Raw genomic sequence first — 27,426 nt, 5'->3', positions numbered from 1 at the left:
ATAAATAAGTAATATACAACTGTCAAACGTTCTTATTCTTGACTGACATACTTAAAATTTTTACACGGTACGCTAATAAATATTCAGACAGACGCAACCTATATACGTTTAATATATGTAGTATATAAATAGAGTTATTCTAAATGATGGACCCATTTCCAAAATTTCGTATTTATTCAAATACAAATCCAAAATGAACAAGCTTTATATGAATGAAAAGAGGAAGTTTCAAAGTTTTCCTTTATAATGTTTGATACCAGTTTAATAAATTTAATAATCTGTAATTAATCTGAACGATCTGCGGAACCATATCACTGCTGCCGTGCACTCAGTAACAGCAGGTATGCTTTCGCATGTTTGGGACGAGTTTGGCTACTGCATCGATGATTGCCGTGCAGCCACACTGAACATCTATAACATTTATGACATTTCTAATTATTAAATAGTTATTAAAAACTAATTAAATACAAATTATTAAATTTATTAAACTGATATCAAACTTTATGAAAAAACTTTGAAACTTCCGCTTTTCATTGGTATAAAACTTGTTTATTTTGGATTTGTACTTGAATACATACGAATTTGAAAATGGGTCCATCATTTAGAATAACACTTATATGTGTCATGTATAAAGGGGAAACATTGTTACCAGAAATCTCGAAGCAGTATTGACAGATTTACTTAAAATTGTGCACAATAGTCTAATGAGCAGTCAGACAGGCAGTAGGCTACATATTTCTTAATATACATGACATCTAAATATGTGTATAATGTATAAAATGGGACCATCATTATCAAAAACCACAAAAAAGGTTTTAGTCATTTACTTCAAAACTTGACAAATTTCTCTAATAGAAGTTTGGACGAATATATGTGTTAGTGAAACACTGTTAGCAAAAATCTCTAAAGTTCTTGACCACCTTACGTTCTTCAAATTTTAAACAATAATCTGTTAAATATTCAGACAGACATAGCTTACATAGTTTTTGAAACAACAATGTACATATTTTCTATTAAAATCAACTGCACGAAAGAAAATTCATTGGCATAAAGATGTGCGTTTACTGTTTCCTTTGTCGCAGCCAGTCTTGACACCGTTGGCAGAAGATGTATATCATTAGACAAATTGTTTCTCCCATATATATTCTCTCTCATTGTATATATATTCAAAGAAAAATTTTATACACAACAATGTGCTGTTTTGTTTTCATCCTCTTTGACGGTTTTCACAGAAAACAGGAAACTCGTATTTCTGGCTTATAATTGCAATAATAATTAAAGAATGTGAATTTCCAATTACAATAGATGACGGTCAAGGTCAGAGGGAAGAGGGGGAGACGACGACTCGTACAGAAGGGTGGGAGGAAATAGGCATAGAGAGCGGGAAAAAGGAGAGGGACAGTGAAGGGAGGGGGCAGGAGGACATGGAGAAGAGGGTGCAAGAGAAAATCGATGGAGAAAAAGAGTTATGGAAAATGGAGGGGAGGTACGAGGAGGAGGAGGAGTTGGGCAAAAAATGGGGGAGGAGGAGATGAACAGAGATGGGGGAGGGAAGGGGGGGAGATCATCGAAGATTAGGACGTATATCCAATTCTCATACACGTTAGAAACGTGTGCTTCCTCTTTTCTTTCTTTTCCAGTTCATGAGATTGAGTCGCAGCAATGCGGGGCCACTTTAAAATATAAGTGGTTATAAGGGAAATGCTAATTACCATTACGCGCTGTAACAGACCTGTGCTCATTAACCAGCAGCACAGATCTCGTCTGGGTCTGGCTCATGTTCCCCGTTTCAGAAACAAGTGCGCTGTGTCTTACGCAACAGGGGCAGCTCAGTACATGGATTTTAAGGATCCTGGTTTATTATTTATCTCAATAAACGACACAAAGGTTATAAAACCGCAAGCGATTGCTATTATTATTATTGTATTATTTATTTTATTATTATTATTTTCCGTTCCCATTACATCGGGATCAGCAAATGTACAACTGCATTGATCAACTGAAGAGAAAAAAAACCTGCTGACCGTTGACAGAGAAAACATGACTGCGTTGTTTACGAATCGGCACAAAATACTCATACAACAGATGCAAAGACCAGACACGATATTCCCATCAAGTTTTTTCTGCTCGTAAGGGCAATTTAGAAACAGAGGATCTGCCTTAGTTTTCCGGTCTGAAAGTTGGCCGCTCTCCATCGCCGGAACAAAAGCCATTAGCTGCTGTAAACTCCGAGCAAATGTTCCGCGCCGCTAATGAGGTCACCATCGGTGAGAGGATTCGATCTTAAGAACACAAAACTAACTTTTACGCTCTAGTTCCAGTCTAGGAAACATAAACCCTCTTAGCTGGAGTTCACTGACCACTCAACAGCAAATGTATTATAGACGGAGCGAAGGAGAAGATGAGCCGTAGACAGTTACATTGACAGAGATGTACAAGAACGACGTTTCAAAAATTTAGGAGATTGTATAGGAAGAAATTCGGAACGTTTTGATACGAGGGACCTGTAGCCGGAAATGTGAAATAAAGCTCCTACAACCACCAATGGGCTGTTGGGAACACACGCACTACCCGTACGTGAAATTATCAAGTGAGAGACGCGGTAAATATTTGTGATGGATTTCTTGGAGGTGACGTTATTGGAACACACATCGTATCAAACTGTTTGAACGGGACAGAGTACTTGTAATTTACGGACAGTGCCTTGCCTGGACGTCTGGAGAACGTTTCGTTGCAACTGCGCACTATTTAGTGGTTCGAGAACGATGGTTCTGACAGACCACGTCAGGCAGGGTGATTGGAGGGGGACGTCCAGTTCCTTGGCCCGTGCGCTCTCCTGACCTCACTCCTTTTGCCTTTTTTTCTCTAGGGTTGTGTAAAGTTCTTTGTGTATAAAGATCTTGGTGTATTCAACACAAGTGGGAACAATACCTGAGCTTCTAGAGCGGACCTATACTGCATTTTATACTGTCAGAAAAAAGCGTGGACTCTTACAGAGAAATAGACAAAGCAGTGTTCGTCGTCGCACATTACGTAACGAAGTTGGTGACCGTCATACTGAACATTTACTCGAAAGAATTGCGGCATTGGTTCTGTTTACAATATTTGATTGTACTCCACTGTTTTGTCAGAAGAGGTTTCCGAACTACAGCATTCTGGTCATTCATTTATCTTACCTACTACAGATAATGTACATAGTGCTCTAGAAACTTTTCTTTCACATTTCCGGCTATAGGTTTCTCACAAAAAAACGTTCCGAATTTTGGCTTTGGTCCGGGAACCAATGTCCGTGCCTTTTTGGACGTCAGATAACTCAATAACTGCACTACTATCCGCGCACCGCCGACACGCTTTATATACCATGTCACCTGCCGTCTCTGAGTGGTGGTTGTACGTTGACGTCGAACATATGCGGTGTTCACATTAACGCGACTGGACGGTGTATAATAAGGTAAAGGGACGGTATAAACACTGCTGTTCCCGATCTACATGAACAATTTAGGAGGCAATATGAGTAGTCCAATTAGATTGTCTGCAGATGATGTCGTCATTTACAGTCTCTTAAAGTCATCAGATGATAAAAACCAATTAGAAAACGATTTAGACAAGATATTTATGTTAGCTAAAAGTGGCTATTGGCTCGAATGTGATATGGGAATTGGGGAAGCAATCATCAAAACGAAGACGTTTTTCCTTGCGGCAAGATCGTATCATTGAATTTCAATCACCGACTTTATTGTCGGAGTGTGAAAATATTTTGTTGGCGCCCACTTGTGTAGGTAAAGATGATCATAATAAGAAAATACGAGAAGTCAGAGCTTGCACGGAGAGATTTACGTATTCGTTTTCCCGCGAGCTGTTCAAGAGTGGAATGGTAGAGAAACAGCTTGACGGTCATTCGATAAACCTGAAACGACCCTTAGAAGAATTAATGAATTACTGTGCTGATAAACCTCTACGTTATTTGATTTTCAAGCAACTGAGCAAAACTGTACGTACTCAGACATTACTCTTTTTACTTATTCTGATCAACACTAAACTGACACACAATTTTTTAGCGCAACGCAATCAGGCTTTCAAAAACCCCTACAAAAGAATGGCCCTGACTAACAATAACCTATACCTTTCATGAATCACTTACCTCACAAAAATCTTCGTTACACGAACTACTGCAATACAGCGAGCGCCACTACTGCCAGCTAAATAAAAGATTCTAACTACTGAAGGCACTAACTGCTGATAGGCATAGCTAGCAAATGAAATATTTTGATAGAGAACAAACAATGTACACTCCTGGAAATGAAAAAAAGAACACATTAACACCGGTGTGTCAGACCCACCATACTTGCTCCGGACACTGCGAGAGGGCTGTACAAGCAATGATCACACGCACGGCACAGCGGACACACCAGGAACCGCGGTGTTGGCCGTCGAATGGCGCTAGCTGCGCAGCATTTGTGCACCGCCGCCGTCAGTGTCAGCCAGTTTACCGTGGCATACGGAGCTCCATCGCAGTCTTTAACACTGGTAGCATGCCGCGACAGCGTGGACGTGAACCGTATGTGCAGTTGACGGACTTTGAGCGAGGGCGTATAGTGGGCATGCGGGAGGCCGGGCGGACGTACCGCCGAATTGCTCAACACGTGGGGCGTGAGGTCTCCACAGTACATCGATGTTGTCGCCAGTGGTCGGCGGAAGGTGCACGTGCCCGTCGACCTGGGACCGGACCGCAGCGACGCACGGATGCACGCCAAGACCGTAGGATCCTACGCAGTGCCGTAGGGGACCGAACCGCCACTTCGCAGCAAATTAGGGACACTGTTGCTCCTGGGGTATCGGCGAGGACCATTCGCAACCGTCTCCATGAAGCTGGGCTACGGTCCCGCACACCGTTAGGCCGTCTTCCGCTCACGCCCCAACATCGTGCAGCCCGCCTCCAGTGGTGTCGCGACAGGCGTGAATGGAGGGACGAATGGAGACGTGTCGTCTTCAGCGATGAGAGTCGCTTCTGCCTTGGTGCCAATGATGGTCGTATGTGTGTTTGGCGCTGTGCAGGTGAGCGCCACAATCAGGACTGCATACGACCGAGGCACACAGGGCCAACACCCGGCATCATGGTGTGGGGAGCGATCTCCTACACTGGCCGTACACCACTGGTGATCGTCGAGGGGACACTGAATAGTGCACGGTACATCCAAACCGTCATCGAACCCATCGTTCTACCATTCCTAGACCGGCAAGGGAACTTGCTGTTCCAACAGGACAATGCACGTCCGCATGTATCCCGTGCCACCCAACGTGCTCTAGAAGGTGTAAGTCAACTACCCTGGCCAGCAAGATCTCCGCATGTTTGCGCATGTTTGGGACTGGATGAAGCGTCGTCTCACGCGGTCTGCACGTCCAGCACGAACGCTGGTCCAACTGAGGCGCCAGGTGGAAATGGCATGGCAAGCCGTTCCACAGGACTACATCCAGCATCTCTACGAACGTCTACATGGGATAATAGCAGCCTGCATTGCTGCGAACGGTGGATATACACTGTACTAGTGCCGAAATTGTGCATGCTCTGTTGCCTGTGTCTATGTGCCTGTGGTTCTGTCAGTGTGATCATGTGATGTATCTGACCCCAGGAATGTGTCAATAAAGTTTCCCCTTCCTGGGACAATGAATTCACGGTGTTCTTATTTCAATTTCCAGGAGTGTATTTACCTTAATAGTGTTCAAAAGTCATTATATATATATATATATATATATATATCAGTTCATGACATCCAATCTTTGATGGACACACGTCCAGATCATCCGCTCTAAAAACTCCACCATCTCTCTCCCCACATCCACCACTGCTGGCGGCTCACCTCCAACTGCGCAACGCTACGCGCTGTTCACATCCAATTGCTCAACACTACAATGGCGAATATTTCAACAATGCCAACCATCCACAGACTGCACACAGCACAGCCAGTGATTTTCATACAGAGCGCTACGTGGCGTTACCAATACAAAAAGCTAAACAGCCTACTTACAAACCTTCTGCCAGGCACGTAATTTTGAATTGCACCGTTATCATGTGGATTTAGATTCAGATCTGTTTGGTTTCTTTCTTAACGTCGGGAAACATTTATAGGAAATCTGTACATAGGAGGCATTCGTTGCTTGTAGCATTGTTTTAGCATATTTGCCCATGTAACCGAAATATAAACAGTAATGTACGCAGGATACACGGTTGCCGGCCAGTGTGGCCGAGCGGTTCTAGGCGCTTCAGTCTGGAACCGCGCGCAAGCTACGGTCGCAGGTTCGAATTCTGCCTCGGGCATGGATATGTGTGATGTCCTTAGGTTAGTTAGGTTTAAGTAGTTCTAAGTTCTAGGGGACTGATGACCTCAGAAGGTAAGTCCCATAGCGCTCAGAGACGTTTGAAACATTTGATACACGTTTATGGAAAAAGTCAAGAATTATTTGAAGTCGTTTTCCAGAGCTTAGAAGGTAACGTCATACATTATTAAAAAAAAAGTTGAAGTTTAAACCGATATGTAGCGTGGATGTTACTTCTGAATATACAGAAAGTTCATTTCATCTGAAGGACGTTAAGGCGACATACTGGGAAACATTCATGGAGACCTCGATTTTTCGGATTCGACTATTTTGATTTGTTGTTTCTTCGAAAAAATGGTAATAAAATCGCACGACCAGATGTTGTAAGAGATAGGAGTACTGGCGAAGAGAGTGTTGAAAATATCCTCAGGCTTAAAAAGTTCCAAAACAACGGATGGGGCTGTCTGCATCGCTGAGCAAAAACGGCGGAAAGCCGCTACGGACGGAGGCGGTGGCCTGGAGCTGGGAAGCAGGCTGTGGCGTCGGATGAAAGGCGTCTGGGGCCGCGGGCCGGGACCCCAATTCCAGACAGCGTGTTTGTCTCTTTCATCGAGATAGGCTGCACGCCGCATTAGGCAGCGGCGCGGGAGGGGGCTGCGAGGGGCGGGAGGCGGGGGTCGATAGCCGGACTGTGGTTTGGCGAGACGCATTTACTGATAGCGGCTGCCCACTCTCTTCGCGGCAGCGCTTCGCCGCAGTTTCCGAGGGGCGGCTATCAGATCTCCTCCGAATAGAAGGATGGCTCACTTTCTGTAGGAATCTCCTTTTAGCTGGGGGAACGTTTTGCTAAGAATTGTCGCTATATGTACAAGATACTTAGATTCCGAGTAATTGTCTAATTTAATATTCCTCATCTTTAGGAAAATTCACCAAGGCAAATCAAAACCGAATTATAAGACAGTTTTAACGTAATTTATGTGACATTGAATACCAACGACTGTTTTCAAAAGTGGTTCAAATGCCTCTGAGCTCTATGGGACTTACCTTCTGAGGTCATCACTCCCGTAGAACGTTGAACTACTTAAACTTAACTAACCTAAGGACATCACACACATCCATTCCCGAGGCAGAATTCGAACCTGCGACCGTAGCGGTCGCGCTGTTCCAGACTGTAGCGCCTAGAACCGCTCGGCCACCCCGGCCGGCGACTGTTTTCCACATTGGTTACATTCTAACATTCTGTACGTTGTTGGCCCACAAGCCTCATCTCTTGTGATTAAACAAGCTCCAGTCTTCCGTTGAAGACTACGTACTTTGTCACAAGAAAAGATGAGGTTTTGGAAACTAAATATATGTACCAGAATCATTATGTGAGCTTGGGTTATTTATTAGCTGGTCTTCAGGCAGTACTGGGCCTCGTGACTTCAGTACAACTGTCAGTTTTCTTGCCTGTGGACTGGTCCTTGTTGTCATCACATTTTGCAGATGATCGTTCCCTGACTATGGCCTCCCGTCGGGTAGACCGTTCGCCCGCTGCAAGTCTTTCGATTTGACGCCACGTCGGCGACATGTGCATCGATGGTGATGAAATGATGATAATTAGGGCTTAGGGCAACACAACACCCAGTCCCGGAGCGGAGGAAATCTCCAACCCAGACGGGAATCGAGCCCGGGCCCTTAGGATTGACATTCTGTCGCGATGACCACTCAGCTACTGGGGAGGGGTGGGGGGGCGGGGGGCGGACATCGTTCCCTTGATCAGACTGTTGTACTCCGCAGCCATATTGAGAGCATATCGTCCGGGTTCTGAATATTCTGCACTCCTGCTTTCTCTTTCCTTCCCCATGTTGTTGTTGTTGACGGTGTTGTTCTTGTTGTCTGTAGACTGGTTTGATGCAGCTCTCCGTGCTGCTCTGTCTTGTGCAAGGCCCTTCATCTCCGAATAACTATTAAAGCCTACGTTCTTCTGAATCTACTTTCTGTGTTCATCTCTCGTCTCCCTCTCCCCCCTCCCCCACGCACACACACACACACACACACACACACACACACACACACTCTTCCCTCCAGTACTAAACTGGCAATCACTTGATGCCTCAGAATGTGTCCTATCAACCGATCCCTTCTTGTAGTAAGGTTTTGCCACAAATTTCTCATCTCCCAAATTCTGTTCAGTACTTCCTCATTAGTTATGCGCTCTGCTAATCTAATTTTCAGCTTTCTGCTGTAGCACTACGTTTCAAAAGCCTCAATTCCTTTCTTGTCTGAAATGTTATTCGTCCTGTTTACTTCCACACTTTGCTATACTTGAGACAAATACCTTCAGAAGAGAAAATACATAATTACATGTTAAAAAAATTCTCTTCTTCAGAAAGGCTATTCTTGCCGTTGCCAATCTACATTTTATATCTTTACTTCGGCTATCATCAGTTACTTTGCTGGTGAAATATGAAAACTTATCTACTAACTCAGGTGTCTCGTTTTCTAATCTAATTTCCTCAGCGTCACCGGATTTAATTCGAAGACATTCCATTACCTTTGTTTTAATTTTTTGATGTTCATCTTACATCATCCTTTCAAGACACTGTCCATTCCTTTCAACGGTCTTCCAAGTCCTTTGCTGTCTATGAGATGATTACAAAGGCATCAGTAAAGCTCAAATTTTTTTTATTTTAATTTTCGTGGACATTAATTCCTACTCCAATTTTTCTGCGGTTTCCTTTGCTGCTCGCTCAGTGCCACAAATTCAATAACCCCTGCGCTAGGCTACAATTCTCTCTCACTCCCTTTCAACAACAGCATCCCTGTCCTGCACCTCGACTGTTATAACTGCCGTCTCGTTTCTGTACAAGTTGTAAATAGCCTTCCGGTTCTGTAGTCTACCAACGCGACCTTCATAACTTCCAATCATCATTATCAGAACATTTACCTAAGTCTGCAAATGCATTAAACGTAAGTTTGCCATTCCTGGACCTGTCTTTTAAGAGAAGTCGTAGGGTCAGTATTGACTCATATGCTCGTACATTTCTCTGAAATTCAGACTGTTCTTAGCGAGGTTGGCTTCTACCATTTTTTCCTTTCTTCTGTAAGGAATTCTTGTTAGTATTTTTCAACCTTGACTTATTAAACTGATCTTTCGGTAATATCCACCCCCGTCACAACTTTCTTCCTTTGTAACTGGTATTATTATATTGTTCTTGAAGGCTGAGACTATTTCGCCTGTTTCATACAGCTTGCTCACCAGATGGGAGAGTTTTATCACGGCTGGCTCTCCCAAGACTATCAGTACTTCTCTGGAAATATCCTCTACTCCTGCGGCCTTTTTCGAATTAAATATTTCATTGCTCTGTCAAATTCTTCTAGCAGTATCCTATGTCCCATCTCATCTTCATCCACGTCCCCTACCACTTCAGTCAGCCGGCCAGTGTGGCCGGCTTACTGGCGCTTCAGTCTGGAACCGCGCGACCGCTACGGTCGCAAGTTCGAATCATGCCTCGGGCATGGATGTGTGTGATGTCCTTAGGTTACTTAGGTTTAAGTAGTTCTAAGTTCTAGGGGACTGATGACCTCAGATGTTAAGTCCCATAGTGCTCAGAGCCATTTTGAACCATTTCAGTAATATTGCCTTCAAGGACATTTCCCTTGTACAGACCCTCTTTCCACCTTTCCCATCTTTGTTCAGGACTGGTTTTCCGTCTGAGGTCTTGATATTATATTTTCTCTTTAATTTTTTTGTAGGTGTTATCTAATTTTCACCCAGTTATACATGCCTCTATAAACCTACATTTGTCCGCTAGGAGGAGAAGATGGACAGACAGAGAGGGAGAAGGAGCAGATGGACTGGGAGGAAGGAACAAGAAATGGGCAGAGAAGGGGAGGAAGAGGAAGTGGACTGAGAAAAGAAAGAGACGGACAGGGGCAGGAGGGAGGAAGAATGAACAGCGTGAGGATGAAGGAGGAGTTAGACAGAAACAGCCATGAAACTTTTTTATAATGTAACGTGCACATCCCAGTAGTCAGGATAGTCTATTTTTTAGCGCTGCATAAAAACTGTAGATAATGTTCACTACTGCCAATCATTGCGATTCTAATTACTTCTTCTTCTCGTTTCCTCTTATTGAGGTGAGGGAGACCTGTTATTTGCTGCAGCGTTGGGGCCCTTCTTTAGCTAGCTTTCGACAGGGAATTTAACATAGAAGAAGGAGTGGAGTCTCATATCTTGTTCGACAGTGAAAGTTGCCACTGAGTAGGCAGAGAACAGGTGTCGTGTATCATGGAAAGATCGTATTTTAATAGAGATCTGGAAAAAAACGATGAGCATGCAACGTCCGTGTGTTTTAGTAAGTCATGTAGACACTTTTAGAAGCGGAAAAATACTTCGTTTAAAGGCCAAGAGATCATGCAGATCTAGTGCACGAATATTGCTTTCTTCGTAAGCGAGTACTCCTTAACCTAATGGAAGTGTCAGTAGCGCTAAATGCAAGCTAAATAAATTTCAGTAAGTGATACAAACGAATTAGATGCGAAAATTTTTAATCTGCTTGCCAACAGCGTGACAACTTACAATAAATGGTAAGTAATTACATATTTATTTTCAAGATACCGGCCCTGACATTGTCTCTGGATATGTTACATCACTCTGATACAGTCTTTGGTCGTCTCGTGAGTTTGTGTATAAACACTGTTTGTCGTTCTGCAGTTTAATCGATATATCCTAATGAAACACCTCCATACATCCTTTCCTAAAAATCGTGTTTTAAGTATAGTTGTACTTTTTTAGACGTTGGTGTAGTTGATCACCGGATTTTAGCGAGTCATTGTTCTGAATACTGCAGTATGTTAAGTAGTATTTGTCACCGATTGTATTATTTCTTGTGGTGTAGAATGGGTCAAATGGCTCTAAGCACTATGGGACTTAACATCTGAGGTCATCAGTCCCCTAGACTTAGAACTACTTAAACCTAACGACATTACACACTTTCATGCCCGAGGCAGGATTAGAACCTGCGACCGCTGCGGTCGCGCAGTTCCAGACTGAAGAGTAGACTTGGCCACTGTTTCTATGTTTCGATACAGTATATCGATACGTGGAACTGTTTCAGTGTTTCGGAACGGCTGTGGGTCACTGTTTCGAAACAGTGATGTTTCATTCCGCCCCTGTCTCGGATAACCGGACCAGATTCGATCTCGGGCCAGACACAGAAACTGTATCGTTGTTTCAAAATAAGGCTGTTTCAGTCCACCTGTGCTTGGAACGGACTAATTGTATCGAAACAGTGATGTTTCATTCCGCTCTGTGTCGGACGAGATTCGGGCCGGCACAGGTACTGAAACACAACATACCACTTCATGAAATACTTTCAAGAGTGTCGAAATCTTTTTGACAGGCAATAGCATGAATCTTAAGATATCCGAAAATAAAGCTTCGTTTCTAGCTGACTGTCCTATTCCGAAATGGCGTAACATCTGCTTCATAAACACTAACCGAACAATAAAACAACGCATACTATTCACATTCAAAATAATAAATATGTGCAAATCATTCAGTTAAATTACACTTTTTTTTTATAACATACGCTTCTCTGTTCATGTACAGTAATCATATTAAGAAACACAAGTAAACCTACAACATTTTGAATAAAGAAGGCGTAGAGTGACAGTTATTAGACACATACACAAATCTGACGTAGGTATAATTGCAAGCAATCTGTTGGACATATCACTTATAGTGTAAGGGTGAACGGGAAGGGCTGGGGAGCATGGTGAATTTATAGTAACGGTTCGAAACAACTTGAAAGACAAAACTTTTTTCTGTTATATTTTGTTATTTATTCGAATTATCTGTGAGTCTATAGTCAATGTGCCTATTATCCACAATGATTCCCTTTGTGTGCATGGAAATTAGCAGGATGGGATTATTACTCGTACTAACGGAATGTGGGAATCCCAGTACCACGTCCGTAGTTTCTGCAGTTTGCTCCCACCTCCAGTTCCGTTCGTGGTGGTTCTTCTGTTTTCAGCTATGGCTGTCCTCAGCCAATTGAAAAGTATGAAAGTCATACGACACGAAAGCAATGCATTTGCTGCAGGAAATACGAAATGCCTATACGCCTAAGTGATAGTTTCATACTTTCTGCAATATGATAAGCGCTCTCGCTCCTCATTTGTGTTTATATGGACATACTTATACAGTAGACATTCAAGATGATAAAATGTGTAGGTTTATTAGATTACTAAACACAAACTGTTTCACTGTTTCGAAACAGCGTATCGAAACATTACATTGCACTGTTTCATTTGTTTCGAAACAATTACGTGTTTCAGTTTGCCCATCTCTACTGAAGAGCCTAGAACCGCTCGGCCACATCGGCCGGCCCTTCTGGTGTAGACTCTTTGCTCCGCTCCTAAGCTGGATGCAAAAGAAACGCAAGGCAATGACAGTACACATTATCAGATTGCATGCACTTTACATATTTAGTAACTCCTGCAACGCAAAGATCACTTTTTCTTGCATCACTACTGCATTTTGGAGTTGAGAAACATCGTAGATGAGGTAAAATATTTGATTTGAGCCTGGTTTCATTGTTAATACTGCACTATTGTTGTCTGGGGATAAGGGGGCGAGAAGAGAAGGGGAGGAGAGGAGTGGGAGTAAGGAATTTCCATTTGCAATTGGTAATTGATTGATATTATTGTTTGATGATGTCACTGATAAGTGTGGTGACTTCACGAGCTCAAGGTCACTGATAACGCCATGCATTACGTCCAGGATCACGTACTATCACGTGATCACCTTGAAGGTCTTTTCAAGGAAGCCGCCATAGCATTTCTACTCTGCATACGGCACTGGTGCCTCTACTTCTCTTGGCACACCCAGTTCTGCTCAGGAAGATGTTCTGTCACTGCGCTCTCCTTCGTTAAGACTTGTCTGACTACACTGGCTTAGTATACGCCAATCAATCACTGTGTTACATGACAGTGCATTGTGGCCATACATTTCCACCATTGTCCTCCTTTCAATGAAGGAAACGAATTACTGGAAGATATTTTACTTTGTCCTCCTTTCAATGAAGGAAACGAATTACAGGAAGATATTTTACTTTATCAGTGGAATGTAGCACTTTGTTTTCGTTCCTCTAGTGGCGTACATAGTAGTGTGTTATAATGATTTGACTGTCTACTGCGACAATAGACATATATTTGAAATTAAATTTAATTAATTAATTACTTATAATTATTTGTTAATGATATTTATTTATTAACTGATTTATTAACTGCGTAATAGTTGTAAGTGCATGGTAATTTCCAGCTAATATTTAAAACCTTGTAACTGTTTCTCATAGTAGGTTGTTTGTAATTAAGTAGTAGGTAGGCTGGTCGGACACATTTAGTGAGGTATCTTTGGAGGAGTAGCACTATTCTGCATCAAGTTCTGAAACCAAAGAATGTAGCGAATTCGAGCAATGGCGTCTGGCGCGAAGTCCACATTGTAGCTCATCCCAAAGTTGTTACATCTGGTTCAAGTCGGGATTAGGGGCAGGCAACACCTTTCGAAGGATGTTACTGCCCATAAACCATTATGTCACAGTGAGCGCTGTCATGTGGATGTTTTTCTTCTGTACGTAATACACAATGCTTCAAAATGTGTTCATATTGTTCCTCATTTAGTGTTCTGTTGAACACAATAATGAGAGCACTATCCAGTCACGAAAAACGTGCTCTCATGCCGTAACATCAACACCTCCGTACTTTACTGTTGGCATTAGATACGATGACAAGTATTACTTAAAATACTGCTGTATTCAAAACTAATACTCGTTACTAACCCTTAATTAACTACACCAACATCTAATAAATGTAGAACCATACAACACGATTTTTAGGAAGGATGGATGGAATAAAGTATTTGATTTTGGGAAATACACTAGTGGCCATTAAGATTGCTACACCAAGAAGAAATGCAGATGTTAAACGGGTATTCATTGGACAAATATATTATACTAGAACTGACATATGATCACATTTTCACGCACTTTGGGTGCATAGATCCTGAGAAATAAGTACCCAGAACAACCACCTCCGGCCTTAATAACGGCCTTGATACGCCTGGGCAATGAGTCAAACAGAGCTTGGATAGCGTGTACATGTACGAGTACAGCTGCCCATGCAGCTTCAACGCGATACCACAGTTCATCAACAGTAGTGACTAGCGTGGATACCACAGTTCATCAACAGCAGTGACTAGTGTATTGTGACGAGCCAGTTGCTCGGCCACCATTGACCAGACGTTTTCAGTTGGTGAGAGATCTGGAGAATGTGCTGGCCAGGGCAGCAGTCGAACATTTTCTGTATCCAGAAAGGCCCGTACAGGACCTGGAACATGCGGTCGTGCATTATCCTGCTGTAATGTAGGGTAACGCAGGGATCGAATGAAGGGTAGAGCCACGGGTCGTAGTACATCTGAAATGTAACGTCCACTGTTCAAAGTGCCATCAATGCGAACAAGAGGTGACCGAAAAGTGTAACAAATGTCACCCCATAACATCACGCCGCGTGATACGCCAGTATGGCGATGACGAATGTGCGTTCACCACGATGTCACCAAACACGGATGCGAACATCATGATGCTATAAACAGAACCTGGATTCATCCGAAAAAATGACGTTATGCCGTTCTTGCACCCAGGTTCGTCGTCGAGTACACCATCGCTGGCGCTCCTGTCTGTGATGCAGCGCCAAGGGTAACCGCAGCCATGGTTCAAAAATGGTTCAAATGGCTCTGAGCACTATGGGACTTAACATCTGAGGTCATCAGTCCCATAGAACTTAGAACTATTTAAACCTAACTAACCTAAGGAATCACACACATCCATGCCCGAGGCAGGATTCGAACCTGCGACCGTAGCGGTAGCACGGTTCTAGACTGAAGCACCTAGAACCGCTCGGTCACACTGACCGGCCGCATCCGTGGTCTCTGAGCTGATAGTCCATGCTGCTGCAAACGTCGTCGAACTATTCGTGCAGATGGTTATTGTCTTGCAATCGTCCCCATCTGTTGACTCAGGGATCGAGACGTGGCTGCACGATCCGTTGCAGCCATGCGGATAAAATGCCAGTCATCTCGACTGCTAGTGATACGAGGCCGTTGGGATCCAGCATGGCGTTCCGTATTACCTTCCTGAACCGACCGATTCCATATTCTGACAACAGTCATAGGATCTCGACCAACGCGAACAACAATGTCGCGATACGATAAACTGCAATCGCGATAGGCTACAATCCGACCTTTATTAAAGTCGGAAACGTGATATTACGCATTTCTCCTCTTTACAAGAGGCATCACTACAACGTTTAACCAGGCAACGCCGGTCAACCGCTGTTTGTATATGAGAAATCGGTTGGTGACTTTCCTCATGTCAGCACGTTGTAGGTGTTCCCGCCGGCGCTAACCTTCTTTGAATGCTGTGAAAAGCTAATCATTTGTATATCACAGCATCTTCTTCCTGTATGTTAAATTGCGCGTCTGTAGCAGGTCGTTTTCGTGGTGTAGCAATTTTAATGGCCAGTAGTGTAGTAAGGTGTTTTGTGATGGGATATATCGATTAAACTGCGGAACGACATACAGTGTTTATACATTTGAAATCTTTGTGGTCCTTTAAACTACGCATTTATCCTTTTCGAAAATAGTCTACGTATCTGATTAAAATATACGCACATTGCACGCTTGTCCAGGCATTCTCCAAACCAAAATTCTTCTATTAGATTGCCACATGGTGTAGCGTGATCCATCATTCCTAATTACTCGTTCCCTGTCCAGTGGCGTAACTGTTTGCATCACATCAAGGCTCGTTTTTCACTGACTACAGAAACGAATGTCTAATGAGGAAGCCACTCGATCACTGTTTTCCATTATTTTTAATTCCGAACGCCCAGTCACTGTACCAGCTGGACTGCTGGTAGCACTTTGAATGTCACGCGTGACTCTATCCGCCAGTTTCACGCGATTTCTTACAGGCACCCTCCGCAATAATCGGTCTGTCACTACATGACCTCTGCCCGGCGTTGGTTTAGGTCTTGTTGTTTCTTTCACGTTTTCACTTCAGGACCACACCACAAACAGTCCACTTGGGCTGTTTTAGAGGCTTTGAAATGTCCCTGGCGGATCTGTTACTCAGGTGACATGCAATGATTAGTCTACGTTCAAAGTTAATGACCTCTCCTGAGCGTTCCATTCTGCTGATACTGCTGCTCTACTGCCAACACAATACTCCCCTTATCGTTTTATATTAGCGCGTTGGTCTCTCGTGACATCTGTTATTCAGTTCCGCAGTACATAGGGCTGGCTGGATACTTTTGATCAGATATGTACCTTCTAATGCTTTCGACAGTGCCGGAAGAATACAGATGGGAAGGTAGAGGGTACTGCGGTATTCTTCTTGGATGGAATCTTGATAACTTCCTGTTTCCATGGCACAAGGAAAGCATTTGCGGTCAGGCAGTAGGAGAAGATACGTATTGTTGTCATTATGAGAAGTTGTGAGTCAATAATAAGCTTTATGATTAATGCTATCGTGCTGTTCGGTAATTACATTGCGTCGTGGACTTGTGCGTCTCGTGTAGGGGAGGGTGTAAGGGGGGGGGGACCCCGTCTTCAGCTGTAACAATGCTTTGCTTACTTGTGTTACTGGTGTTGTGTCTACAGGTGTGCATCGTGCAGAAGAAGGACTGCAAACGCATGTTCGCCATGAAGTACATGAACAAGAGCGCCTGCGTGGAGAGGGACGCGCTGCGCAACGTGCTGCGAGAGGTGGACATCCTCGCCTCGCTGGAGCATCCCTTCCTTGTCAACCTCTGGTTCTCCTTCCAAGGTACGCGAGCCTGCTCGCCACCAGCGTTAAAATGCACATATACATGCCAGTGATTGAAAACCAAATATTTTCCTTTAATGTTAGCAACATGCAACACGTTGGTAGTTAACTCCTGCCAACTCTTAACAGCAAAACCTTCTTCTCCTTCTTATTCATTCTGTTAATATAATCGCAGACTGTGGAAGAAGTATCTCTATCGCTGTTACTGAGCCATGTTCTGCAATGGTCAGAAACTGCATTTGCGCTGGCCAGTGTGGCTGAGCCGTTCTAGGCGCTTCAGTGTGGAACCGCGCGACAACTACGCTCGCAGGTTCGAATCCTGCCTCGGGCATGGATGTGTGTGATGTCCTTAGGTTAGTTAGGTTTAAGTAGTTCTAAGTTCTAGGGGACTAATGACCTCAGAAGTTGAGTCCCATAGTGCTCAGAGCCATTTGAACCATTTTTTTGAAAAGGTTATCGCTTACTATATTTTTGCCGTCCATGCTGAGAACTGACGCATGAAACATGACGTATTAATTTATTATTTCTTTAGTACTAAATGTACTCGTTACACATTTCGCAGACAGTAATTACATACACCACTGAAAGTACCAGCAAAATTATATAATTGTATGACTCAAAGTTCAGGAGACACATCGTCATACGTTGAGCTGCGTGGAAATGAAACTGCAGGGCGAAATTCACTAGAGGCGTACGTGAAATACGAGCATGTGTACAACAAATATGTGTGAAATATGTAAAATGCATATATAATATATTTGACTTGCGCATATGCGGATAAAGCCACAGGTAAAAAGCTCGACCTAAAAATCTGGAACGATTTCAGTCAAATTTGGTACACATATTAATTACTATCAGGAAAAAAAACTGTAGGAGTAAGAACAACCAGCCTCATTTTTGGGGTAGAGGTGGTAAAGTGGGGTAGAAGGACGGAGGAGAAGATGGACAGATAGAGAGGGAGAAGGAGCAGATGGACTGGGAGGAAGGAACAAGAAATGGGCAGAGAAGGGGAGGAAGAGGAAGTGGACTGAGAAAAGAAAGAGACGGACAGGGGCAGGAGGGAGGAAGAATGAACAGCGTGAGGATGAAGGAGGAGTTGGACAGTGGGAAGGGCGGAGGGGGTAAGAGCCCATGGACAGAGTGAGAGGGAAGGAAGAGATCGACAGAGAGTGCGGGGTGGAGGGAATGGGCAAAGAGAGGTGAAAGGAGAAGATGGACTACAAGAAAACTGAAACAAATACATAGGAGTAAATTTTTAATAAATAATCATTTAACTTAAGGTAAACTGCGTGATAGAGCTAGTCAATGATAAAGATAACTACATTAAGATTTAAAGTCACTTACGTTGTGCAGATATATGCTCTTTATTCAGGAACACACTTTTAAGTACGTTGATAGAAGCCATGGAAAGTTTAGCTGCTGATACAGATCTGTTTAAGAGAGTGACGGGATTATTTTATTTTCAGTGCAGTAATGCGAGCAGTATAAGTGTTCTAAGCTACTCTCTGTTTCACGACACGTGGCTCCTAAGGATTATCATAACACCTCAATTTATACATATTTACATGTTTTTTGAGAAGCAATGTCTCCGAAGTTTTATGCGAAAACTCTTAAAGACTTTTACTGAAACCAAAAGTTATTAATTTTACATCTTTATTCTTCATATCTACATATTTGAAGCCCTCTTCCGCTGGTGGAATATTAACTTTAGCGTGTAATATGGCGTTGTGTAACCTAACTATGTCGGTGCTTGCGAGCGTGCTGTATTCTAGTTTCGAATTCGAAGAGTACATTCAGACATGGAGCACCCTTCCCTTCAGCATGACACCACGGCACACTCGAGCGCTGCGTCTCCAACCATCCGACGCTTTGGGTTCACTGTCATCTATCATTCCCCCTGCAGTACCGATCTGGCCTCATCTGATTTTCATGTTTCCAAAACTTTTAAGAATACCTTCTAAGACTCCACTTTGATAGTGATCAGGAGGTATAAGCATAGGTGAAACTGTAGCTCCATTAACAAAGTCAAACACTTTACAGTGACGCCCTCAATAAACTGGTCTCTTTTTGGGAGAAATATGTTGAGAGGTAAATATGGAGACGTGAAGAACAGAGATGTAGAATGTTAACAAAGACTGTTTTATTTAAAAAGCGTTAAGAGCTTTCATATCCTTAATTTAGAGATACACTACTGGCAATTAAAATTGCTACACCACGAAGGCGACCTGCTGCATACGCGAAATTTAACCGACAGGAAGAAGATGCTGAATATGCAAATGATTAGCTTTTCAGAGCATTCACACAAGGTTGGCGCCGGTAGCGACACCTACAACCTGCTGACATGAGGAGAGTTTCCAACCGATTTCTCATACACAAACAGCAGTTGACCGGCGTTGCCTGGTGAAATGTTGTTGTGATGCCTCGTGTAAGGAGGAGGAATGCGTACCATCACGTTTCCGACTTCGATAAAGGTCGGATTGTAGCCTATCGCGATTGCGGTTTATCGTATCGCGACGTTGCTGCTCGCGTTGGTCGAGATCCAATGACTTTTAGCAGAATATGGAATCGGTGGGTTCAGGAGGGTAATACGGAACGCCGTGCTGGATTCCAACGGCCTCGTATCCCTAGCAGTCGAGATGACAGGCATCTTATCCGCATGGCTGTAACGGATCGTGCAGCCACGTCTCGATCCGTGAGTCAACAGATGAGGACGTTTGCAAGACAACAACGATCTGCACGAACAGTTCGACGACGTTTGCAGCAGTATGGACTGTCAGCTCGGAGACCGTGGCTCCGGTTACCCTTGACGCTGCATCACAGACAGGAGCGGCAGCGATGGTGTACTCAACGACGAACCTGGGTGCACCAATGGCAAAACGTCATTTTTTCGGATGAATCCAGGTTCTGTTTACAGCATCATGATGGTCGCATCCGTGTTTATCGACATCGCGGTGAACGCACATTGGAAGCGTGTATTCGTCATACTGGCGTATCACCCGACATGATGGTATGGTGTGCCATCGGCTACACGTCTCGGTCACCTCTTCTTCGCATTGACGGCACTTTGAACAGTGGACGTTACATTTCAGTTGTGTTACGACCTCGTGCCCTACCCTACATTCGATCCCTGGGAAACCCTACATTTCAGCAGGATAATGCACGACCGCATGTTGCAGGTTCTGTACGGGCCTTTCTGGATACAGAAAATGTTCGACTGCTGCCCTGGCCAGCACATTCTCTAGATCTCTCACCAATTGAAAACGTCTGGTCAATGGTGGCCGAGGAACTGGCCCGTCACAATACGCGTCACTACTCTTGATGAACTGTGGTATCGCGTTGAAGCTGCATGGGCAGCTGTACTCGTACATGTACACGCTATCCAAGCTCTGTTTGACTCAATGCCCAGGCGTATCAAGGCCGTTATTACGGCCAGAGGTGGTTGTTCTGGGTACTGATATCTAAGGATCTATGCACCCAAATTGCGTGACAATGTAATCACGTGTCAGTTCTGGTTTAATATATTCGTCCAATGAATACCCGTTTATCATCTGCATTTCTTCTTGGTGTAGCTATTTTAATGGCCAGTAGTGTATTACTTTTCAGGGTACCGTCGTATGTTAAGTTTTTTTTAACTATCTCACATTCATGTAGCTCACTTCACTTACGATCTACGGAATAAACATTTTTTATACATATGTCTTATGCGTTCTTTTTTATCGCGTATTCATTCCTGAGAATCCCATCGCTGTGGAGCAATGATACAAAAGGTGTCTCTAATACACTGTAATCTTCCTTCTTTTTCTCTTACTAACGGAATTGTAGCAAAGGTAGAAGTTTCATATTGTTAATCTACTGCTTCCAGTGAAGTTTGAAGCTGACGTTTCCTTACCTCCTCTTACAGAATGTCTCGCAAGTCACGGGGATCGCGTGATGTACACTGATCTAATAAAACATTGTAACTGCTATTCACCGCGACGTTGGATGCTGCTTGGTGGCGTTGCGGGCACGTGACGCGGTAATAGAAGTGGAGCAGACACAGAGGGGGATCGCCCTAGCGCAGATATGGGCTGCAAATGACGGAATCCATCGAGATAAGCGACTTTCACAAAGGACAGATTATTATTACGCAGAGTCTGTGAACGAGTATCCCGAAACCGGCGAAGGGGGTCGAATGTTAGTGTGCTACTGTCGTGAGTATCTATGAAAAGAGGTAAGGGCACTAAATGGTTGGGCGTCATCGAATCTCCACAAACGTGGAGGCTTGCCTGCTCTGTAAAGTAGGATAGATGGTGATCTGTAACATCTTTGCCGAAAGAGCACAATGCTGGTGCACACACAAGTGTTTTGGAACCCACCGTTCATCGTACATTGTTGAACATGGAGCTCCGCAGCAGACCACCACTACGTGTTCAAATGTTGTCCCAACTGCCGTGGGCACGTGCCGATCGGAATTCATTCATAGATTAATGGAAACGAGTCAGCTTCTCGGGCGAATCACGTTTTTGCTACGTGAGGTCGATGTTCATCTTTACAAACGACGTCATCGACGTGAACGGCGGCTCTAAACGTGCAGCGCGCCACGGATGCAGGCTGGTGGGAGTCGAATTATGCCGTGGGAGACATTCTCCGGCTCTTGCATGATACCTGTGGTAGTACTCGAAGACACGTGACAGCTGCGAACTCCCCGCATCTCATCATGCTTGATGTCTCTCCCGACGGCGCTGCCATTTTTCATCACTGTAACTGGACGTGTCTTGGATGCAGTACCGTGCCATTTTTCATCACTGTAACTGGACGTGTCTTGGATGCAGTACCGAGCTACAGTGGTTTGAGGGGCATTATAGTAATCTCACGTTGATGTCTCGACGACATAAGTCCCCTAATATAAATCCTAGGAACCCATGTCGGTCGCTACAGAGGACCATCACCGCGAATGCAAATAAGCGGCTCTTCATTTACGCGAATTACATGACCTGTACGTAGACATCTAATGCCATATAACTCCTAAAACTACCAGAAAACCGTCGGATGTCTGATACAAAGAATCAATGATATATTTTTTCCCAAGGACAAACAAACAAGCTATTAAGCAGGTGGTCATAATGTCTTGGCTCATCAATGTGTACTCCATGATCTACCAAATATTTTAACGTCGTTGGTTTCGCTCCTGGTGCCTCAGTCGTCTGTTAACCCAAGAGATGAAAAGCGTGTGCTATATCTGTCCATGAATAGTGTAAACATTTTTCTGTGTGCTGTTGTTGTTGGTGTTTTATGTATTGTGTTCCTTGAGACGGCGATTGCGAACCAACGCAGAATATGGCGAAATGAATGCGATATACCACGAAAAAATAAACGCTCAATTTCAGATGTGTACTTGACCATTGATCGCTACCTCGTCCTGCGGGTTCGATTCGGGCATGTCTCACCTCCATGTGTCGTCAGTTATACGGGTAAGTCTGTTCAGGAACAAATCATTACAGAGCTAATTTTAACCTGTTCGTTTAAACAGTAAATAATTTACGATGTGTAACAATAGGATAGCTAGGAACTTTCGGTTAGCATACCAATACATGGAAAAAGAAACTATTTTATGTGAACATCGGTCCGGAAACGTTTTGTTTCCATATTAGTTCTCGTTTTCCACGACCCTCTTTACCAAGTTAATCATAAGAAACTTCAAGACCTGAAAGTACCTAGCATATGACATGGAAATCTTGCTTTGCGTACGGATTTTAAAGTTTCTTCTTAGGTTCATCGTCAGTGCTTTGTGCTCCACCAGAGAATACTTTACCTAGAGTACGTTTCCTTATCCGTATGAGAAAAAATGTATTTCATACGCAATGGAGCCAATCCACATTTTAAAGTTAATAACTGTCGGGTTCCAAATAGCAGATGGGTAGAAAAAGACTGACTAATTCCTTAGGCTTCACGTTCTTAGGATCTAAACATGTCCGAGTTTCAGATGTGTAGGCAGTTTAAATCCCTTGCGTATCACCAAGCACACTGGACTCGAATTCGGGAGGACGACGGTTCTATCCCACGTCCGGCCATCCTGACTTAGGTTTTCCATAATTTCCCTAAATCGTTCTAGGTAAATGCCGGGATGGTTCCTTTGAAAGGGCACGGCCGACGACCTTCCCCACCCTTCCCTAATCCGATGAGACCGATGACCTTTACCCAAACGATCCAGCCTCCCTCCCCCCCCCGCCCCCCTTGTGAATCGGATCCCGGTACAATATGCAGGAAGTCTCCGTGCTCGTATTGTGGAGGGCTGCAAAACCACACTGAATATTCCAGGGAAAGATCAGTGCGTCTGGAATCCAATGCGGCGGATTGACAAGTGTCAATGCAAGCGGAAGGCAATTTAAAAATTTTCTGTAAGAACGATTTTCATTTTCTATTCCCTCCTGCTTTCCACGATTGACTTACAATGAATAACTGTAGAAAACGAATCCTAACGCGTAATTAATGGGTTGGTAGACTTCTAACTATGTGGAATATGTCTGTGAAGTTTAGCCAGAGCCTGTCTTGTAGCATATAGTGGTAGTAACGATACTACTGATGGGTCATTTGAGGTGATAGTGTTTTCGTATCAATAACAGTAGCAGATATTCCAGTTTTCTACGAAAGTAACCCAATTAGCATAAGGTGTGAGTTACTATTCCTTGACCCATCACTCAGTGTAGACTGAAGTTGTTAGTTTAGACCAAGCCACATGCTCAGAAGACAGATTTAATGCATCCTTGTACACGCTGCAGAGCCAACTGATTCGTATGGAAGAGTATGGGGCATTAACATGCAACAGCTAAAACCCCTAATATAGTGGGATGTCGGCAAGAAATTTTAATATCAGTTACAAAGAACTTATAAGGCTAGTTTGCTTTTGTTCTACAATATTATTTTTATTGCTAACCGGTTTTCGGCTTACAAGGCCATCTTATTATTATAAGGTTGTTCTACCAAGAACCGACGGAAGATTCTGTTAACTTATAAGGCACTGACGAATTAATGTATCAAGAACAACTAATAAAAGAAAGTCACCAACACGCTGGGATACAGACATGGCATAGCAACACAAGTAAGAGAACGCTATCTATACAACATATGTAGAAAAAAAGCTTTTGTTTGTTAGTTCAGACCACTGAAGATGTCTAGTATGAATAAGTGAGGCATGTGTGATTAACATATATAAAACATTCAGTTGCAAAATACAGAAATTTTTATGAGCTGTGCGATAAATCATAACCGAAAAAATAAGTATTATGTAGCTGTGTGGCGGTATGAAGTTACAATGTACCAAAGAAATCGTTATACAGAAAGTGCATATATGAGCGTAAGCGAAGGCTCATGGAAAACCTGAAAATGACATCTGCAATCATGTGAATTTGTTAGTGTTGGTTAAAATCAATGCTGAAGCGCATTAAGTTGTCGTTACGGAGAGTCTGTTGTCTGACAAATGGGGATGCCGTAGAATATCAGTTATGTCATATATTCAGTAATAATTTCTATTCGTTTCTGAGACGGTTCTGGATTGCATAATGGGTGAATCCAAAATCACAGATATTTTGTTCGAATTAATGGAGTTTAGTTCAAAGCTGGATAAACACTTTAAGTATCATCTAAATTCTTGAACATGTTCGCTGCATTTTAAGTTTGGTTAAGAACTGTTATGTGATGGGCACAATATAGAAAATTTAAATCGAAAAATGTAACTTAATACCACTACTTGTTTAATATCAGCTACAACAGTAAGTCACGCAACTGTGTTGAGAATTCAGTTAGCAATTATAAGGAAAAAGGAAGGAAAGAATGACAGAACTCTCTTGCTTCGCTGTTTGGCTGCAGTTTGAATTGTACCTCTACACGACATGGCTCCGCTGAAAGCTGCATCGGAATTTCATTTGGGCGAGTCAACACAGTAGTTGTGCGATGCGCATATTGTGCCAAACTCGATAAGAGGCTGCATTGTGACAATTCAGTTCGCGTGTCGTATAAACAGTTTGGATAAACTTGGTGGCTGAGCGAACGAAATTGCGAAAATCAAGTGGCATTTAGACAACTCGAAACAATGTGGAGCGACCGGGAACATGCACTTGTCTGTTGCTCACAAAAGTCACACGTAACTACAAGAATCTATATGGGGCTTCCAGAAACATGAGTGTAGCGAGAGTTCCACAAGCATTTGCGCTTCAAACCCCAGTATTTTCATTTAGTACAAGAAATGATAGAACACTGTTTGTAGGAAGCGTTCATTTTTGTTTTGAGTAACAACACAAATTGTTAGTTAATGGAGCATTTCAAAGTTGGAAATACTTTTTAAATCAGCGCCGAAGAAAATTAAATATTTTAAGAGAAAACCTGTTATGTTCTGACCAATGACACAACTTAATGAACGAAGTACAAGAACTTAACACAGCAAACAGGAATGCACAGCTAATATTGAGCAAGTGAAAAGAACACTGTTTGGCACAGCCATGAGAGTTGCTGAGAGTTGAAGAGGGGCCCAAAATAGCACCTCCAATATGTGCGTAGGAGAGAGCGGCTCCGTTGTATAGCCTCCGTAAGACACAAAATGAACGAATAAATTGGCGTAAGAGAAATGAAGGTGGAACAAAGTAGAGCTTGATTAAAATGTCTTTTCTATCGGCAAATCAAACTGCATTTACACATTAACCATCGTAATATAGTTGAAAATATTGAAAAATTGTTTATTCTTTTTAATGTTATCTTACACTAGATTCCGCAATTGTTTTAAATTTTTCATTAAAATCTAATTCTTAGTAGTGATCGTGACTTTTCACAACAATTGCCATATTCATACTATCAGGTTCACAACAATTGTCATATACATAGTATCAGGTTCAGGACCCTTCACACAAATATATACATCTTTGTAAAATATGTAGTAAATAAAAGTCAGCGATAGTTAATGAAATTTATATTTTTTAAAAATTTCTTGTGACATTCGTGAAGTATCCCTCCGCTCGTTGTACACATTACGGACAATGTGTTGGTACTTATAAAATTGTGCTGGAAGAAATTATTACGTGATGGACCCTACTTATACCAGATGTAGAAGTATGAAACCAAAATTTCCCTTTAGATGGTGCTAGCCGTCAGCATATGTATGGCCCGTGAGACCGCGTCTGCAGCGCCATCTGCTTCCTGTAACGGCTGACGACCAATGTCAACACACAGTAGACCAAGTTCCATACATCTCCATCTGTTTCAAACCCATAAACATGTCGAGTTTTGTGCCTACGAACTACGATTTGCGGACAGCACTGGTTTTCTGTTATCGTTTGAAGAAAACTGCTATAGAATCGCATCGGACGCTTGTCGAAGCTTTCGGCGAACATGCTCTTGGGAAAACAGTGTTTCGAGTGGATGAAAGAATTAAAAAGTGGTGATTTTGACGTGAGAAACGACGATCGTGGGACAGCACTGAAAAAAGTTCGAAGACAACGAATTGCACGCTTTATAGGATGAAGATGATACTCAAACTCAACAGGAACTCGCGGAACTACTGAATGTGACGCAGAAAGCCGTTTCTCTTCGGCTGAAAGCTATGAGAAAGTTACAGAAAGTGGGAAAATGGATTCTACATGAACTGCTGGATAGACAGCAAGCAAATGGAAAGACCACTTGTGACATGCTGCTCGCCAGATACAAAATAAATTGAATATTGACAGTTGATAAAAAAAGGGATATATTTTGAGAATCCTAAGCGTCGTAAATCATGGTTAAATGCAGGCAAACCATCGACATCCACTGCAAGACAAAATCACTTTGGAAACAAGACAATGCTCTGTGTTTGGTGGGATCAGAAGGGTGTGATCTATTACGAGCTGCTGAAACCTTGTGAAACCGTTAACACTGATCGGTACCAACAGAAAATGATTGATTTAAATCGAGCATTACGTGTAAAACGACAGGAATATGGAAAAAGGCAATACAAAGTCGTATTGCTCCATGATGACGCCCCGTCACACACACAAAACGGGTCAGGGAACCGATGTAGGCCTTCAATTGGGAAATACTAGGGCATGTGGCCCATTCTCTAGACTTGCCTCCGTTCGATTATCATCTATTTGCGTCACTGGGACACTCTCTCGCTGAACAACGCTTCAATTCGTATGAAAATGCATGAAAATTGCTCGCTGACTGGTTCGCTTCAAAAGAAGATGTGTCTTTGGCGTGGCATTCTTAGCCTGCCGGAGAGGTAAGAGAAATGTATAAATAG

General features: G+C 43.0%; 1 protein-coding gene across 1 annotated transcript in view; it reads left to right on the top strand.

Moving 5' to 3' along the window:
• LOC126176756 (serine/threonine-protein kinase 32A) overlaps window positions 1-27,426 on the top strand; it is a 558,947-nt gene that overhangs the window by 293,918 nt on the left and 237,603 nt on the right. Inside the window, exon 3 of the mRNA XM_049923925.1 lies at window positions 17,018-17,183. Coding sequence (XP_049779882.1) covers window positions 17,018-17,183 — 166 coding nt within the window. The remainder of the gene's footprint in view (window positions 1-17,017; window positions 17,184-27,426) is intronic.

This window comes from Schistocerca cancellata, chromosome 3 (genome assembly GCF_023864275.1).
Source record: "Schistocerca cancellata isolate TAMUIC-IGC-003103 chromosome 3, iqSchCanc2.1, whole genome shotgun sequence".
NCBI classification, from domain to species: domain Eukaryota; kingdom Metazoa; phylum Arthropoda; class Insecta; order Orthoptera; family Acrididae; genus Schistocerca; species Schistocerca cancellata.
The sequence above is the reverse complement of the archived record's forward strand: the minus strand, read 5'-3'. Positions and strand labels throughout refer to the sequence as shown.